Source organism: Hemibagrus wyckioides, linkage group LG11 (assembly GCF_019097595.1).
Source record: "Hemibagrus wyckioides isolate EC202008001 linkage group LG11, SWU_Hwy_1.0, whole genome shotgun sequence".
Taxonomy (NCBI): domain Eukaryota; kingdom Metazoa; phylum Chordata; class Actinopteri; order Siluriformes; family Bagridae; genus Hemibagrus; species Hemibagrus wyckioides.
In genome coordinates, this window is record NC_080720.1 from 26870172 (window position 1) to 26889804 (window position 19633).

The 19633-nt window shown below is 39.7% G+C and overlaps 1 protein-coding gene across 1 annotated transcript; it reads left to right on the plus strand.

The window, feature by feature from the left end:
* The first annotated feature begins 693 nt into the window (after positions 1 to 693).
* On the plus strand, positions 694 to 13505 carry mylkb (myosin light chain kinase b). The gene is made up of 17 exons (XM_058403528.1): positions 694 to 1638; positions 2412 to 2528; positions 2700 to 2765; positions 4170 to 4220; positions 4409 to 4536; positions 5101 to 5257; positions 6212 to 6517; positions 6637 to 6678; positions 6860 to 6950; positions 7039 to 7242; positions 8531 to 8748; positions 8987 to 9110; positions 9344 to 9496; positions 9654 to 9777; positions 9881 to 9971; positions 10083 to 10217; positions 12008 to 13505. Exons 1-17 carry the CDS (start codon positions 936 to 938, stop codon positions 12277 to 12279), a joined length of 2982 nt encoding a protein of 993 aa, XP_058259511.1. The 5' UTR covers positions 694 to 935; the 3' UTR covers positions 12280 to 13505.
* The last annotated feature ends 6128 nt before the right edge of the window (positions 13506 to 19633 follow it).

Consider the following 19633-nt stretch of genomic DNA (forward strand, 5'->3'; position numbering starts at 1 on the left):
TACCCATGGAAAATCCAGAACACTTCTCTTCTGGTTCCTGTCCAAGTTTAGAGAGAACAGGGAATCAAATCATTCTATCTTCCTTATCTCTTTCTTTCTCTTCATTGCCAATGAGATATTGTTTCAGTAACTCTCTCTCCAAACTATGTCTCCATATTTAACTATGTCTCAATTTTTCAACATTTTTTTTGCTGCGTTCCCAGTGCTCTAGCTTGCACAAGAATGTCCATATCAGTGTTCATATCTCAGTGCTGAAGGATTATGTTGATTCTCATCTCTCTCGTAAACATCAACCACACTTTCTTCTTGTGTCTCAGTGGTTCCTCAGGCTCCACCTTTAAATCCCCCCATCCAAGTTCACCCCTGATCTTTGGCCAGACAGAGAAACTTTACCCCTGACCCACATCACTTCCCATCACCTCAGAGATGCCGATCCTGAGTCAGTAGCTTATGCTCATTGTGGTGTTTATCTCCCATTGCTGTCCTGCTGTGTGGGTTTCTTTGCACTGGAAGTGTTTTCCTAATATGGCAAAAGAGGTCCCCACTGATGCCATCAAAAAAAAAAATGTCCCTGTCTCCAATTAACCTATTATAGAATGGAGACTAAGTCTTCAAACAATCTATTTCCCCCCCTCCAACACTCCTCCCTCTGTATATCCCCCTTGCTCAATATCCATCTCTCTCTTTTGTCCTCTCTCTCTCTCCTCCCTCACTCTATTCCAGGGCATTTGAGCCAGCAGTGGCTCGAACAGAGCAGCAGGGAGCCACGGACGGATCAGGACCTCCACACAGTTATTTAATAACAGGATCTCCCCAGAACCCATTGCAAAAGAGGATACGAGTGTGGACATTCCTGGAAACTCTAGCTCTAAAAAGCAAACATCCAGAAGTTCCTGAAGATACTTGCTTCAAAGAATAGTGGCTAAGGAGGACAGATGGACTTCAGGGCAGCCCTTAAGCCTCGTTCGGGGCCTAAGCTTGGGTCAGAGATCAAGACAAACACCCCAACCAAAGTAGACTTTAGGTCAGTGTTGGGGAAGAAAGAGGGAGCCTCACCAAAACCACCTCCACCAGAGCCGGATAACAGCAGTGCACCTGCAGACTTCAGGTCCGTCCTAAACAAGAAGAAGAACATAGAATCAGAGAAACCTAGTGAAAAAGACCCAGCTCCTACACCAGCAATCACTAAGGACAAACAAACAAGCATTAATGGTGTGAATGTAGCTACAGATAAAAGCAAAAAGGACAATTTAGTAGAAAAAGAAGAGACAGACAAAAAGAACGATGCAGGGACTACAAAAAAGGAGATCATTCCAAGCACAGAAAAGAAAACTGATGGTGCGATAGTGGAACCCAAGAACAAAAATGGGAGCATCAGTCAGAAGAAAGGTAACGACTTGAACAAGAGTTTAGCTGAAAAGAAGAGCGTGGTCAATTCAGTGGATGGAGAGGACGGGAAGAAGAAGGGCACGGGCAAAGCACCTGTGTTCACACAGCCTCTGAGTGATTTGACTGTTCTCGATGGAGAGCGGCTGAGGTTAGAGTGCACGGTGACCTCTGACCCTCAGGCTGTCATCACCTGGACACTTGATGGGAAGGTTGTGAAGCCGTCAAAGTTTATTATCTTATCCAATGAAGGTATGAGGCAACGAATCACGACTTCTTAATACATTGCTCTTTAATTGTATGGATTCAACTGTAATTAATTATACAGCATGTGTGTAATTTAGAAGCATTGGTTATGGGGCATGTCAGGAGACACACAAGTTCCTCTGGCTTTATGATGCTGATCTGGTGAGTTTGTGAATGAAGCTAGAAAAGCCCGGTGAAGCTTAAACTGTGTTTTCAGACACTCCTAACAGGCTGTAAATCCCTGGGCTCATAAATCAGGGATTGTGATTCACATGGGTGACTTCAAGTTAGTGCTGCTATTTCAGCTCCTTTAGCTCATCTCTATTGAGCCATCTGATATGGGGGCTCAAAAACGACTGACCCTCTGTACAAACACAAAGCAGCTAATGTTCTCAGCCACTCTGGCATAGTTAGAATGTTCAGAAATAGAAGTGCAGGATTCCCCAAGTCTGGGTCATGCCAAAAGATTAGCGATATCCTGCATTGTTTCTTTATCCAATAGCTAGGAAAGACCTTTGTTTTTACCCAACTCTATCTATAAATATTATGTCTATTTTTGGACTGTGTTTCTTCTGAACAAGCATCAACTTAGCAGGAAGATCCCAGTAAACATCTATTACCAGTTAAGACCAGCAAACTCATATTTGTCAGAGTTCTTCCGTCCAACTCACCAGAAAATGTTCTTAATAATGATTCATTTCCTTACCAGATTTGTAGATTATCTATATCATAAATCATGTTTAATTTATTTATTTATTTATTTATTTATTTTACATTAGGGGGCAAGTGTTCACTTACCATAGACAAAGCACTTCCTGAGGATGAAGGGCGCTATTTGTGCAAAGCGGAGAATGCCGAAGGAAAGGCTGAATGCTCCTGCATGGTTCACGTTGATGGTCAGTGTCTTAAAAATATTCCTATTTTTATTTTCATATTTGTTTTGGACAAATTAACCAATTAACCATTACCAAGTCTGATCGTATATAAAGTATTGCCATTAATTTTACAGCTTCTGCACTACCAATGGCAGATATATTAACTTCCTTTGATTGTACATCTTTTTATAGATCCATCAGATCCATCAGCAGAAAAGAAAAACAAGAAAAGCTCCTCATCAACACCTACAACAGAGAGTAGGTCAAAAACACTGTTGTTTTTATTGGTTTGTCTAATTTGTCAGTGTGGGAGTTTTCAGATGGCCATGACTATAACGCTTCATGGTCACATATCTAGAAAATTCCATATACACTTGATTTTCCTCCATTGTGGGACTTATCATGAAGCAGGAGGAACATAAATATAATAAAATGTACTTTTTTAATTCGTATACCATTGAAGCCAGAAAAGTGACAATGACATGGCAGGTCAACGTTGCTGGATGGTGGCATCGAAAGAGGGATTTTGTCTGTGTCATTTAACTGTTGGTAAATTTCAGGTTACTTGTCTAGAGGGGACGGCATTGGAAATCTGTCTGATTTATGTGACTTTTATCAGCTGTTTTCCTTCTGAGTTCATTGATGAGTTTCAGATTAAAGAAAAAGAAATAAAGCCAGGCCACATTTATCCAGCTACTCCTTCACACCCAGTGCTGATCTAATAATAACGATTAATAACAGGTATATCAGCGATGGTATTAAATCCATATAAATGTGGTTATAACCACAAGAGGAATCTCACTCTAGAAATATAAGAAGCATATGTTATTGGAAAGTTTGCCCATGAGTTATATAGTTTACAAGCCTTACAAGCATCTAGGATTTCACAAGCCCAGCAAGCACTGCCTGTCACAACACAGTAACCTTATTATATGGAAAATGATAATAGGGGAATGTGAGAAGTGCTTTAAACAAAGCAGAAAAGAATGCCCTAAAATGGATTAGAGCATTTTACTCTTTGCTCACGGACCCTTTAAATGCTTCCTCACACTGCGCCTAAGCATTAGTGAGGTTTATATGTTGCATTGTTTCTTGACGGCTATCAAAGCTAGAATAAATATTGGGGAGAGAGCCAGCACCATTTCCTGGATCCTGGGGCCCCTATTTTTAGCATGCCTATAAAAGGAGAATTCCAGCAGGCGGTATCCTTAAGGCAAGCCTTCTCTGTGGGATGCTAAACGGTCGAGGCAAGCCTTCCGCGGAACTCCCGCGAACTCTCCCAGGCACTCCAGAATAAATGCTGACTATACATATACAGCACGAGTATACATACTCCAAAACGACCTTCAGAATGGGAAGATTTTTCCATTAGCGCACATTGTTTAGAAGCAAGTTCTGCACAGAGGACACCCTTATAAAGAATGTTTTTATGTGATTTTTCCTGTTGATGTCTCCTTGATGGATGATTTTTTTCCTTTGCTTTTAAAACCAATTGACCGGCTGCATGCTGTGAGGTGATACACACACACAAACACACATATTTTATATATATGTATATATATATAATTTATAATATATTTATATTATATGTACATGTACATATAAAAAGTAATCATTTGTAGTACTTTGTCTGACCAACATGACACTGTGTGTATTATCCAGATGAAGCCAGGATAAAGAAGAAACCAGCGCCAAAGTCTCCCACCAAACAAGGTAAACACCTCATTAAATCCAACACATTTCTCTGAACAAGATTTACGCAAAATATAAAGCAGAACGTTACGATATACCAGATGCAGACTATATACACCTAGTGTAAGTGTATAAACAGGGTATGTAATATGCTCAGATCGGGAATGGTTGAATTTAATGGAACTCCACATTCCTCCCCACCCCTGCAGGTTCTCCTCCTCAGGTTCTTCAGTTCCCTGGGGATGTCAAGATCAGAGCAGGAGAGAAAGTGGAGCTACTGTGTAACTTTGGAGGCACCGCACCCATTACCTGCAACTGGCTGAAGTTCAAAAAGCCGGTGAGAAGAACTAGATGACGTTAAGGAGAAAAGTAGGAGTAAGGAATGAATAGGGCCAATGTAAAGTTGTGTTGGAAAAGCTCTGGGTAACTGATTGGCTGTTCAGGGGTTCGAGTCCCATCACCACCAAACGTCCACTGTTTGGTGCTTGAGCAAGGCCCTTAACCTTATTTGCTCGACGTGTGCTGTATCTAAGTCACAGTCACCCAACATCCTAAGCTGGGATATGTGAAAAACAGAATTAATGTATATGTGACAAATAAAGACTTCTTCTTCTTAAATGAGAGAAGATAAACATAAGAATGAGTGCTGTGGGGTCTATACTGGGACATTTCAACTAGACGAATTAGCTCTTTTTATCCAGTAGTCCTGATCTAACACAAAAGATCCATGAAATTACAATTTCCTATTAAATATTTAGAACTCCGGTTACAGTGGATCATCATTCACTTTAGTAACTTCCTACAGACTTTTGCATGATTAATAGTTGCACAGAGTAGTAGCTTAAAAATACTTAACACACTGTTGTTTCATCTCTCAATTCTGGCCACTTTTTTACTCTAGATACAAACAGGAAGTGGCGGCATCACTATAGAGACCTCTGAGAACAGCAGTCAGCTGACAATAGCAGCAAGCGACCAGGACCACTGTGGCTGCTACACGCTGGAGCTACAGAACAAATATGGCACCAAGCAAGCCTCGCTCAACCTTACTGTCGTAGGTATGACACTTAGATGTGTGTGAGGCCGGAGGAGGACTGAGAGCTGAGGAGCTGGATCAGATTCCCTATGCCCTACAGTCTGTAAACTAAAATAAAGTGATTTGGTATATACTCTGAATCATACTTTGTAGTAAATGTACTATATGTTAGCTATATAGCATATACTGTCACTATAGTGTAGGTGTAAATGAACTCCAAGATTTCCAGAATTTCCTCCTAAAATCAAGCCAATAAGAAGATTTGTCACTAGAACTATACACTTGGTGGGAATAAATATTCACTTCAAACCTGTTGTTCCCAAAATTCTTGGTCCTGGGTCCACTGTGACCTGGATCAGAATAATGATGATGAATGAACAGTGTTTAGAAACCTGGGTATAATTCTGATGCTCTCAAATTGTTAAGTTAATTTCAGAACATAACTGGTCATTATTAAGAATTGTCTCTGACATGTCACTGAATCAAGAGTAAGACAAACAGCCTTAAACCATTTTTAGACTTCTTTCTCAAGAGTCCTCTTGCAGTAATTTGGTCTATGTAACAGAAATAACCTTGATGTGCGCATGATGACGCACCTATTACGCACCAAACACTACATCCCTTAAAATCCTTAATTTAATTTATGATTTTTTTTCCCATCGTGCCGAATGTGCAAGAATGTTTTTTGCTAATGTCGCCCAGGGCAGTATTAGCAGAGTTCATCAAAGCAAAGCTGACAGTATTTGAGAGAGGACAAATAAGTAAGGGCATGTGTAAATTCTGAGATTAGAAAGCAGCGCAATATGTAAAGCAATAGATAGATAGATAGATAGATAGATAGATAGATAGATAGATAGATAGATAGATAGATAGATAGATAGATAGATAGATAGATAGATAGATAGATAGATAGACGCAGAGTCACATGATGTGTCATTTCTCTTTCACTACTCATTGTTCATAACCTCTGTGTTAGACAAGCCTGATCCACCAGCGGGTGTCCCGGCTGCTTCAGATGTCCGCCGTTCCTCACTCACCCTCTCCTGGTATGGACCCACGTATGATGGTGGCAGTATTGTCAAGTCATACAACTTGGAGATCTGGAACTCCCTGGACAACACATGGAGTGACCTCACTTCCTGCAACAGCACCTCTTACCATGTCCAGCAGCTGCTCCCTGACCGTCAGTACAAGTTCCGTGTGCGTGCTGTTAACATGTATGGCATTGGTGAACCCAGTGCCGAGTCAGAACCCGTCACTGTGGGAGAACCAGAGGTGCCAGGTGAGAGGGAGAGAGAGCTAACGTGTTTGTTTTAGTTTAATGCTGATATTAGAGCATTGAATTACAGATTACTAACAAGGGGAAATTGAATGTGCACTAAAGTTTATTTTTTTCCATAGAAAAAAAAGAAGAAGAAGCGGAGGCAGCTGCTTCCGATGATGGTATGTAATCCAGTCTTGCCAGCCCTTTTTCAGTAAACTTTTAACTCTTTCACTCACCCATCCATCTCTCCTTCCATATATTCTTCCTACCCATGAATTTGCTCAACTCTATAATTTATTGATCGCTCTCTTGCTCTCAAAAAGCAAATCTCAGCTGTTCCTTCTTCTCCCTATTGTTTAGATTCAGATAAAGAGCCTGAGTACAGGGATGTGGTCATAAAGAAAGACAGCACTGTTAAAGAATTCTATGATGTAGAGGATCGCTTGGGAACGTAAGACACTATTGTACTCATCTCCAATCTCTTATCATATATCCTCTGCACTTCTTTCAACCTTCTTTCTCTGCCTTGTCTCTACCAGTGGCAAATTTGGTCAGGTCTTCAAACTAGTGGAGAAGTCAACCAAAAAGGTTTGGGCTGGGAAGTTCATCAAAGCCTTCTCGCAGAAAGAGAAGGAGAACGTGCGACAGGAGATTGGCATCATGAACAGCCTCCACCATCCTAAACTTGTGCAGTGTGTGGATGCCTTTGAGGGCAAATCAGACATTGTGATGGTTTTGGAAATGTAAGTACACCAGTACAACTTTAAAACAGGGGTTGGGTTGTTTCTTTTTTTTGTTGTTGTTCTTGTTATTTACAGACATTCATGTAAAAGTAATAAGGCTTGTGGTAATAGAGACTAGCTGTGGTAGTAATCATGCTGCCCTCTTGCTCAATCTATGAGCATTTTTAGTGCAGGAGGAACATCAGATTGGGCACCAAGATCTTGATTTACAGCTTGAAAGTGAATTAAAACTAACACATTTCTGCAAACAAAGGCAAAGTGTAAATGCAGACAGTCTGTCTATGATGTACAGAAAGATTTGCATTGTAAGATAGCTTGCAAAGAGGTGTGTATTCTGGCTACATAACTGTAAATTGCCCATAGTATGTGTGTGTGTGTGTGTGTGTGTGTGTGTGTGTACGTACCCTGCTATGGGTTGGTATCCTTTTCAGGGTATTTCCTGCCTTGTGCCCCAAGTCCCCTGGGATAGACTACAGACTCCTCATGACGTTTTGTAGGAAGAGTGATACAAAAAATGGATGGATACATAGAAAGATGGATGGATGGATGATAGGAAAGATGCAAAGATTAGAAATAAGCATGTTCCATGGTGACCTTGTTGTGAATCCATTTTCCAATTCTCAGTTTTGGGCTAGTTTAGCTGTTGTTTGGCTTTTGATATATACTGAAGAATTTAATCAAACCTGACAAATTCACCTGCTCTACTGAACAAACTTAAACAAAGGTGCTAGACTGTATGCTGGAAGACTGTATGTGATGTCACCTCTCAGCTGTCTGTTATAGGATTACTCTCAAACATTATAGACCCTAGACATAATTTGTTTGCTCAGTCTTTATTAATGTTGTTCTGAGCCCCTCCTGGTTCTCATAGTGTTCTCATCTCAGACACTTCTGAAAGCACAAGCATGTCTGATAGCCTTATTCTCTCCCCAACACCTTTAAATCACCAGTTTGGCTTTTTATGGAGAGAGCAGCAGAGACAGTAGTGTGTGATTGGAGAAGTGCTTGTCACTTGTCCTTATATAGTGTTAATGTGCCTGAGTGAGGGAGGAGTGAAAGCGCAATATCCACAACCTTAGCTTGGCAGCCATGATGGAAAAAAGGCCCAGATTTGAATCTGGATTGAGTGTGGGATTTGTTTACGGTACCATAAGCAGAAATAAGTCTTGCTTGTTTAATGGAACGTGCCGATAAAGTGCATTAATGCTGATTAAGTCCTGCGCAGTCTCTTCCACTTTCAGTCATGTTGTTTGTGTTCTCTGATTGGTGATGTCCCTTTCCGTTGCAGGATCTCCGGTGGTGAGCTGTTTGAGCGAATCGTAGATGAAGATTTCGAGCTGTCCGAACGTGAGGTCATTAAGTATATGCTCCAGATTATCGACGGTGTTCAGTTCATTCACAAACAGGGCATTGTGCACCTTGATCTCAAGCCGGAGAACATCATGTGCGTCAACAAGACAGGCAGCAAGATAAAGCTCATCGACTTTGGCCTCGCACGAAGGCTAGGTATTCGTCTGCTTTCTAACCCAGTGGAAATGTGACATCTCTGATAATAAACAGACATAGCTTGGAATTTGCTCCGTGAGAATGCTGTTTCAATGCTTCAGTCAGTCTCAGACTGTGTGAAATGGCATAGGATTGATTCGTTAAACATCTATCAATCCATATGGTGTATAATTTTCAGGCAAACATCAACATTGTCATTTTAGACAAGCTGGTTATGGTTGTTTTCTTCTGTCCACAGTGGACTCCGGTTCCCTCAAGGTTCTTTTTGGAACCCCTGAGTTTGTAGCTCCTGAGGTTATTAACTACGAAGCGATTGGCTATGCAACAGATATGTGGAGCATCGGGGTGATCTGCTACATCCTGTATGTTATACAACCTTCTTCTGTCTTTTGAACTACATATATTTAATAGAAACTGTGTGCTGTGTACTGAATGGGAATAAGTGACAACAACAACAGCCTACTAGATATTCAGCCATCTAGAAGATTGTTTTTTGTTTGGTCCGATATCTCTGTTCACTATTTATTAAGTGGAAGGTTAAATTCTAAACTATGCTACATGTACTCAACTCTCTCTTTCTTCATTTTATCCTTAGCCTCAGTGGGCTCTCTCCGTTCATGGGGGACAACGATAATGAAACACTTGCAAATGTTACCTCAGCAACCTGGGACTTTGAGGATGAGGCTTTTGATGAGATCTCTGAGCAGGCCAAGGACTTCATCAGCAACCTACTGAAGAAAAATATGAAGTAAAATCAAAAAGCTAGGCTCTTTAGTTAAACATGCTGTAATGGTGGCAAGGTTTTCTTTTAATCATCTAGTTTCATAATGCTGAGATTAACGAAAAGCACTTTCGCGAGTGCAGAATATAAAAGCAGTCTGATCAAAATAGCTTTCATCCTGCAGAGCCAGACTGACCTGTGCACAGTGTCTGGAAAACCAATGGCTTAAACAGGACACCAAGAACATGGAAGCCAAGCAGCTCTCCAAAGAACGCATGAAGAAGTACATCCTGAGACGCCGATGGCAGGTTAGAAGTCTCAGTTCCCTCATGTTACTTTTGTATGGGTGAAACAGAGACAAGGTCAGAAAGTTGGTCAAGAAATACACACATTTGTACCTCTGTTCTACAGAAAACCGGAAACGCAGTGCGAGCCATCTCCAGATTCAGCTCCATGGGAATGTTAGGAGGAATCGGGCTTAAGAAAAGCTCGCCAACCGAAGGTAATGAACCGAGCTAGCATAACCTTCAATATTTATACTGTTTATACTGTGTAAGAACTATAAACAAATAACAAGGAGCATGCTACTATGTCTGTGCATGTGTGCTATCAGAAGCACCGCCTGCACCATTCCTAGAGACAACAGAAGAAGAAAACCACACCCCTGCTCCTCCCAGCTTCACCCTCATCATCCAGGATGTGGAGGTGGTGGAAGGTAGCGCCGCCCGCTTCGACTGCAAGATCGAGGGTAATTAAAACTCAGCCAATAATATTCTCCAAAGATCTGAGTCTACTAGGAATTGTTTCAATTTAATTACTTTCATGGGTGATTTCACAGTTGGGGTGCCATGTAGCTCTTAAAATCCTCTTTAGTTAAAGGGTTTATTCTTAAAATTTACTCTTAAAACTTACTTTAAATTGAATTTAACCATTTAGAAATCCATTCACAGATAACATCTCATTTCGTTCATTGCATCATTTAAGTGAGTTGCCAGATTGAGGCAATTTTTTAAAGCATTCGTAATTTAATTTAAGTAGTTAGGACATTTTATTTGAAGATTTATTTAAAATAGCATTTAAAGTATTTGTTTGATTTGTTTGATTTGGGAAACAGGATTTGTGACCTCATCAGTCAGTATCATAATATCATCAGTCAGTATCATAATATCACTGAAAAAGAAAGGATTTACAAAAGATATTTTCTTCTTCCTATGAGCTTCAGGATGTTTGGGTGATTTCTGCTTTCTGCTGAACATGTGACTGGGTTCATTGGAGTAAACATGTTTAGGTTGAGTGAATGATGTTGACCAATAAAATGTACATTTTTGTCACATAATCGATAATGGTAAAGTAATTTAATGATTAGATTTTAGTCTATAGTTAGAGTGGACTAAGACCCTAATGGTAAAGGCACCCCAAGGTCATGGAATCACTTTTTTTAATCATTTATTTGGGCCCAATACAAAACAAATCCACATTAAGGCTGCAACCTGTAGACGTCAAAGAAAAATCTATGTGTAGTATATTATTTATTTTTAGATTCTGTCCAGAATGGGTTTAGTTTTATTCTCACAGAAAATAATTAATGGATAATTCAGAACTTTCATATGCTCTGCGGAACGTGTTTCTTATTACAGAAATCTTCTGATAATCTTTAGGGAATATCAAAACAGAAAAAGTTTGGTAAATATAAAATACAAAAGAGATACGAGTGATCATAATACCTGTCACATGACTGCCACATATTTATCTTCACTCTGTCTAGTGAGCAGGATCCCCAAGAATGTAAGGATGTGTGCCCATGTGTCCATTTCGAAATATACTATATATATTTCTAGACATTCTAGACAATATAATAAATCATAATTATTATGATAACTGAATAATTAATATTTGACAATACTGTTTACTTCATTTTTTTTAAGTTGAGATACAAATGAAGGCCTTGCTCAGGAACTTATTTAATATATATATATATACTCATTTAATATATAACTGTGGCAAATTTTAACAACAAATTATTATTTTTTATTTTTTTTATTATTATTAAAATAAAACAGTATAATAATAATATTTTTTATTATTATTATTATTATTATTATTATTATTATTGTTATTATTATTATTATTGTCATTATTATTATTATTATTATTATTATTATTATTATACTGTTTTATTTTTACATCATTTAACACATACACTTATCCAGAGCAACTTACAAAAGTACTTTGTAGTTATAACTATTATAGTTACGGCCATGAAAAACACATCCTTATGCCAGTACAACTAGGTCCAACCTATTTATACTGGCATGAGGATATGTTTTTCATGGAAATAACTACAAGAGTAAGCTGAGTAAGCACAGCAACAAAAAAAAGCAAGGTCTTTTTCTCTTTATCTTTCCAGTGCTTGCATGTGTGATCAGGGACATAAAACCTCAACAACTTTGCCACCATTGTGAAAGCAAACGAACAAAAAAAAAACATGAGATTGCTTTAAAAGATGTTAAAAGAAAGTGCTATGTGTATTTCCATCAGGCTACCCGGATCCTGAGGTGGTATGGTACAAAGACGACCAGCCCATCAAGGAGACACGTCACTTCCAGATCGACTACGAAGAGGACGGCCACTGCAGCCTGGTAATATCCGAGGTGTGTCCTGACGACGACGCCAAATACACCTGCAAAGCGGTGAACAGCCTGGGAGAAGCCAGCTGCACGGCCGAACTGATGGTGGAGTTCATGCAGGAGGAAGAAGGAGATGGTGAGGAGGAGGAAGAAGAGGAGGAGGAGGAGGAGGAAGAGGAGTGATCAACACCATGGATGAGGAAATGCTGACCAGAAGGGATGAAAGGAAGAAGTTTGGGATAGTGTGGGAGCTTTGCATCTCTTAAAGCTTACATTCTTTTCTCTGCTGCTTTTGTTGTGAACACACACTGTCAAGTCTTATGCACCGAAGCAAACCTTCATGCACTTGTTGTCTTTACAGCGCAATGGGGGAAAAAAATGAGTACGGACGGTTTTGTTGGAGCGCTCAGCAAGATCAAAGACATTCCAATCCTGTGCTTGGTTTAGGAGAATCATCAGCCGCAGAGATCTGTTTGGCCAAAAATGGACAAGTGTCAGAACTGCATGCCTTGCTGAACAAACCTTTTCGGTGCCTCCATTTGGACTTCTAAACCACTCTTATCGTTCATTCTTTGTTCATTCTCCAGAACAGCAGCACTTATTTTAGAAGATGGGTCATGCTTCTTTGGCTTTCCCAGTCTATCAGTTGTTTTTTTTTTGTTGTTGTTTTTTTTTTTTTTTTGGTGCATGTTTCACGGTCCTGCTTACACTCTAGCGCACTCAAGTGGTGAAACAAAAGACATTTAATGTATTTAAACACTCATGATATTTGCATTCTAGACAATGGATACTGATACACTTTTGAAGACCTGTCTGTATAAACCTTATTTTTAATCAGACAATCAGACTCAGATGTTTGATACTGTAGACATAAGAAATAGCAAGAATTTTTACTTCTTTATTAGGCTGATCTAGGGTTCTTAATCGTAATGCTATTTAACAATTGCTCACTGTGCTGCGAAAGGCTTTAAATCTCTCCGCCAGACTTTAGGACAGCTTGCCTGTTCTGTTTCACTTCACACTATAATTTTAGTCACCTTGCATGACATAGCATCCTTGCATATTGAGGTGAATGTGATTTAGAAGGGCCCATTGCAGCTCTCATCCTTTATTTATGTCTTTGTACAGACTATTGCCACCATGCTGCGGGCTTCCTGAGTCATCTCAGAAAATGAATTTGTCCAAACTAATAGAACCTAAACCTGGCTCTGGCGAGTTTCACATCATTTGACAGAAATAGTCACTGAGTAGAATACATAACACAGAGAAGAATAATCAAATGCAAAGAAAAAAACATCATGAACCAGCTAAACAATTATTTAATATAAATGTGTTGGTTTGATCAGTGTCATTGGTTTGCATCCAAATTTGAGTGGCCACATAAATAAAAGTGTTTCCTTCTCGTAGTATGTGTGTTTTTCTGTGCAATTTTGAGATAAATAGTGGCCATGAAAGCATGGGTTAAAGTGTGATATACATACAAAATTTTTTAAAAAGCAGGCTCTTCACTAAGCTCCCCTAAGCCATGCATCTCAAACAATACATAAAGCAAACTTAAATATACATGTTTTATTAAAATGATTCAAGTTTATTTCTTTATTAATACTCATTTTTATAATTGTTATTAACCACTGTTATATTTGTTATTTTGTGATTTATATTGAGACCAATCCATTAGGTCTGCTGCAATAATAATTTAGTAGGGGAGAGTGTTTTTGCTGTAACATCAAGTCATGTTTTATATACACCGATCAGGCATAACATTATGACGACTGAGAGGTGAAGTGAATAATACTGATTATCTCCTCATCATGGCACCTGTTAGTGGGTGGGATGTATTAGGTAGCAAGTGAACATTTTGTCCTCAAAGTTGATGTGTTAGAAACAGGAAAAATGGACAAGCGTAAGGATTTGAGCGAGTTTGACAAGGGACAAATTGTGATGGCTATAGACGACTGGATCAGAGCATCTCCAAAACTGCAGCTCTTGTGGGGTGTTCCCGGTCTGCAGTGGTCAGTATCTACACTATATTGCCAAAAGTATTTGCTCACCTGCCTTGACTCGCATATGAACTTAAGTGACATCCCATTCCTAATCCATAGGGTTCAATATGACGTCGGTCCACCCTTTGCAGCTATAACAGCTTCAACTCTTCTGGGAAGGCTGTCCACAAGGTTTAGGAGTGTGTTTATGGGAATTTTTGACCATTCTTTCAGAAGCGCATTTGTGAGGTCACACACTGATGTTGGATGAGAAGGCCTGGCTCTCAGTCTCCGCTCTAATTCATCCCAAAGGTGTTCTATCGGGTTGAGGTCAGGACTCTGAGCAGGCCAGTCAAGTTCATCCACACCAGACTCTGTCATCCATGTCTTTATGGACCTTGCTTTGTGCACTGGTGCACAGTCATGTTGGAAGAGGAAGGGGCCAGCTCCAAACTGTTCCCACAAAGTTGGGAGCATGGAATTGTCCAAAATGTCTTGGTATGCTGAAGCATTCAGAGTTCCTTTCACTGGAACTAAGGGGCCAAGCCCAGCTCCTGAAAAACAACCCCACACCATAATCCCCCCTCCACCAAACTTTACACTTGGCACAATGCAGTCAGACAAGTACCGTTCTCCTGGCAACCGCCAAACCCAGACTCGTCCATCAGACTGCCAGATGGAGAAGCGCGATTCGTCACTCCAGAGAACGCGTTTCCACTGCTCTAGAGTCCAGTGGCGGCGTGCTTTACACCACTGCATCCGACGCTTTGCATTGCACTTGGTGATGTATGGCTTGGATGCAGCTGCTCGGCCATGGAAACCCATTCCATGAAGCTCTCTGCGCACTGTTCTTGAGCTAATCTGAAGGCCACATGAAGTTTGGAGGCCTGTAGCGATTGACTCTGCAGAAAGTTGGCGACCTCTTCAAACTATGCGCCTCAGCATCCGCTGACCCCGCTCCGTCAGTTTACGTGGCCTACCACTTCGTGGCTGAGTTGCTGTCGTTCCCAAACACTTCCACGTTCTTATAATACAGCTGACAGTTGACTGTGAAATATTCAGGAGCGAGGAAATTTCACGACTGGATTTGTTGCACAGGTGGCATCCTATCACAGTTCCACACTGGAATTCACTGAGCTCCTGAGAGCGACCCATTCTTTCACAAATGTTTGTAAAAACAGTCTGCATGCCTAGGTGCTTGATTTTATACACCTGTGGCCATGGAAGTGATTGGAACACCTGATTCTGATTATTTGGATGGGTGAGCGAATACTTTTGGCAATATAGTGTATCAAGAGTGGTCCAAGAAAGGAACAGTTGTGAACCGGTGACAGGGTCATGGGAAGCCAAGGCTCATGGATCCGAAGGCTGGCCTGATCCAACAGACAAGCTACTGTTGCTTAAACTGCTGAAGAAGTTAATGCTGGTTCTGAGTGTCAGAATGCATGACGGGTCAGGGATGTTTTGGCAGCAAAAGGGGGATCAACACAATATTAGGCAGGTGGTCATAAGGTTATGCCTGATCAGTGTTTTCTAATGCTCCAGTTTTTATGTTTTAGGGATTGTCTTTACAGTTGTCTGTCCCACCAATCCACACATCCTAGGTTCTTGTTAGCACATTATCTCGAGAATTTATGTTTAAAATTACATAGGATTTATATAAGAATTATAAGAACTAATGGATTTTGATGGAATTGCCTAAGACAGGGTTAAACTCATAGCAAGGTCAAATGTTTGGAATAGTTTTTCTTCTATAGCTTCCTTTTGCTTGAAGTTTTGTCAGGCATCACATGACCTTTATTCAATCATTCAGTCATATGAAGATGGATTATTCACCTGCTTCGAATGGATGATTTTCTTGCTGTGCCTTTGGGATTAAGAAGTAGAAACATCTAAGATATGATTTTTCAGTAGCATTTAGACCACCCCTTTTAAACATAAACACCTGCCCTAGAGCCGCAAAATAAATCCTGCTCCTCAGACAGGCTGATATTGCAATTAAGTCCAGTGTCAGAATCATGCATAAGCAATGCATGTTTCTGTGTTCTGTGAACTCAACTCTTCATACATAAAACTCCAAGTAACTTCTGAATAAGTCTGTAATTTGTGTGTAGTTTGAATACTAATGACACGTGAGGCTCAAATACATCCGTAAGCTGATGCATGTGACATTTACACCTTTGTCCTTGTGCCAAAGTTTTCTAGAAACGAAACCATTTTTGTGGAATATTATTCGTATTTTATTAAATAGTTTAGTACTTGTAAACACTATTAACACCTTATATACGGTAACACTAAAAGAACCTTTCTGAAATCTGGTACATGCTAGCTAATCAGCTTAGTATTGCCTATGCTAACATTGAACATCTATTGTATCTATTTCTAACCTATTTTGATTTCATACCAATGCATACAAAAACGAACACATAATTCAAAACGTTCTCCAGACAAGGAAAATTACTTTATACAAAAACTTTATACTTTTAGTGATAAATTATTTAGAGTGGCGATTGAACTGCTGGCAGAGATTGCTAATGAGCATGTGCAGAACAAGTGACACTGCTGTAGCTTGTTGCTGAATGGAGCAATTGGTAGTATTACAACTGAACCTACTCTCCCCTAATTATAATTGGGTTGGTAAGTTTCAACAGTCACAGTCCTGCTACCCTTGGACAAAATGCAATGCCATCCCAGTTACCCCAACTCTGACTTCATTTCTCAACTTTGAGAAGTGTATTACTTATGCAGTTCAAGTCTAAATGAATCAGTGTAATATAATATATAGATCACACACCAATGTAAACAATTCTGACACAAACTAATTGTGTTTGATGAGTTTTTTATATGCTCTTCTTCTGCTTTGTGTGGCAATCTGGACAACAGGCAACTCAATATAACAATTCTACTTGTCTCTACTAGTTTTTTTCTGGATTGAAATAGGCAAACCTCTTGTAAGAGAGCTAGAAATCTTGAGTATACACACGATCAGGCATAACATTATGAGCAGTGACTGGTGACGTGAGTAACACTGATGTGTAACACTGATCTCCTCATCATGGAACCTGTTAGTGGGTGGGATATATTAGGCAGCAAGTGAACATTTTGTCCTCAAAGTTGACGTGTTAGAAGCAGGAAAAATGGACAAAAGTAAGGATTTGAGCGAGTTTCACAAAGGCCAAATTGTGATGGCTAGACGACTGGATCAGAGCATCTCCAAAGCTGCAGCTCTTGTGGGGTGTTCCCGGGCTGCAGTGGTCAGTATCTATCAAAAGTTGTCCAAGGAAGGAACAGTGGTGAACCGGGAACAGGTTCCTGTGCAGCCAAGGCTCACTGACGCACATGAGGAGTAAATGCTTGCCTGTGTAGTCCGATCCAATAGACAAGCTACTGTTGCTCAAATTGCTAAAGTAGTTAATGCTGGTTCTGATAGAAAGGTGTCAGAATACAGAGTGCATGACGGGTCAGGGCTGTTTTGGCAGCAAAAGGGCAACCAACACAATATTAGGCAGGTGGTCATAACGTTATGCCTGGTCAGTGTATCTTAAGAAACTATCCTGTAAAATTTTTATCAGCATTGATCTTTACTGGTTAATAATTCACTGACAAAAAATTTTTAAGCTGTTCCATAAAGAACTGAACAGGAACCCATTAAAAATCCTGTGCATGTGGTCCTATTGCAATAAATGCAGGATGTACATTGTGTTCCTGGTGTATCATATACATTATGTACAGTGTGCATACTAAACAACAATGGGTCTGTAATGTGCATAAATCTTTGGAAGCTTGAACCAATGCTTAAAGCCATATGCATAATTTTAGAACCATTTGCGACATCTTTTGGATATGTAGGGAATTACAGCTAACCTCACAAATCATCACTCTAACCCTTTATGTAACACTTCAATTTATTCAGCTCCAATAACACTGCACCAAAACCTCTCTTATAATCAAACCTGTTTTTAGGTATAAATACTTATTGCTTTAAATAATTTTTCTCATCCCCTCCTTAAACAAATGAATAATTTATTATAAGCTGGTATTAATTGTTAGTAGTTACAGGCTGAATAAAAGGGCAAAAAATGATATAATGTGACTAGTCTATAGAATAGCGTGTTGTCTATGCCAAAATGATGTTGTTGCCATTGTTAGAACACCACATCATCTGACAAACAATGTGAGAATGTGTTTTTTCAAGAAAGATATCTTTGTCAACAATGATGGCTGGATAATGGGCTCATTTAAATTTCCAGGAGCCATTATCTTGGAATTACAATATGTGCTACATCAGTCCTCAGGTTTAGAAAGACCAATGTTGTGAAATCTGACAATATCTGTCCACTTACAGGTCTTTATGACCCTTGGATTCCTGGTAAACTGTTCTTCCAGAGATAATTACAGTGGATCCAAAAACATCCCCCTGTTAAGATAGAAGTTAAATGTGAAAAAAAAATTACAATTTCAGAAACAATTTCAAGTACAAAACAAATAGAAGTCATTTGTGTGTGTGGGGGGGGGGTATAAACTAATATATTATAATAAAAAAAAGATTTTTGCTTGTAATTCAGCACACAAACATTTTGGCTTTCTTGGTAAGTTTAGCACTTAAATTTCACTATTTTTAAACACTTCACAGCATCTGTGTCTTACTTAGCATATCACAGAAGCCTTAAACACTGCAGCAGTCCTCCAGGTGACAACAGCTATCGCCTCAGGCAACGGCTCTTACTCCATTCCCGAACCCACAAAGCATAGCGAAGAGACATTACTCATGCGTGTTCAGGTGTAGAGCACACCACAGACCTCCTTAAAATTCACTGGCAATGTCTGGATGCTATAAAAATGCTGAAAAATGTAACAGCATATTGAGTGAAACCCTCTGCTCATCTCCTCTAACCAACAAACCTGATGACTCAAAAACCCTTTTAAATTCTTTTCACATCACTGTATATTCCTGACACGGTATCTTTCATTTGTTTCATTTGTCAAGTCATAATGTAATGTGTCTTGTAACATATCATCTTTTAGCACATGGCCAAAAAATGAGATGCCGCTGGAGGCACATGGAGCACTGGAAATGCAGCTAGTGCTGGAATCCACAGTCTTCAGCAACCCCATCACCACACCAATCATCCTCTCAAAGAATATAAAACAGCACCTGTATAAGTCAATTCAATAACTGTAGGCTACAGTGTTTGTGTGGTTCTCATATCTTTGAATAATTAAGCCTCTTAGTCTGCTGTGTAGGCCTCACCAGTCAAATCAGAGTCTCCCTCCTTTTGTTTTGCCACACAAGAGGAATTGCCCAGTAATCAAAGCCATTCTTACATCAAATGGTCAGGGTGAAAGTGTAAGCCCCCCCCTACTGTTTACACCTAAACTCTGCAAAGAAAGTCACTTCTTTGTATTGATTTTTAGGTCAAGCCACTTGTCTTTATTATTTCTACAACTGTGAGGTTTGGGGCCTTAACATTATTAACTGCTGCAGCTACATGCTGCCATGCAATAAACTCGAGTTTGTTGGTGATGCCACTACTGAGACCACCAAATAACACGTT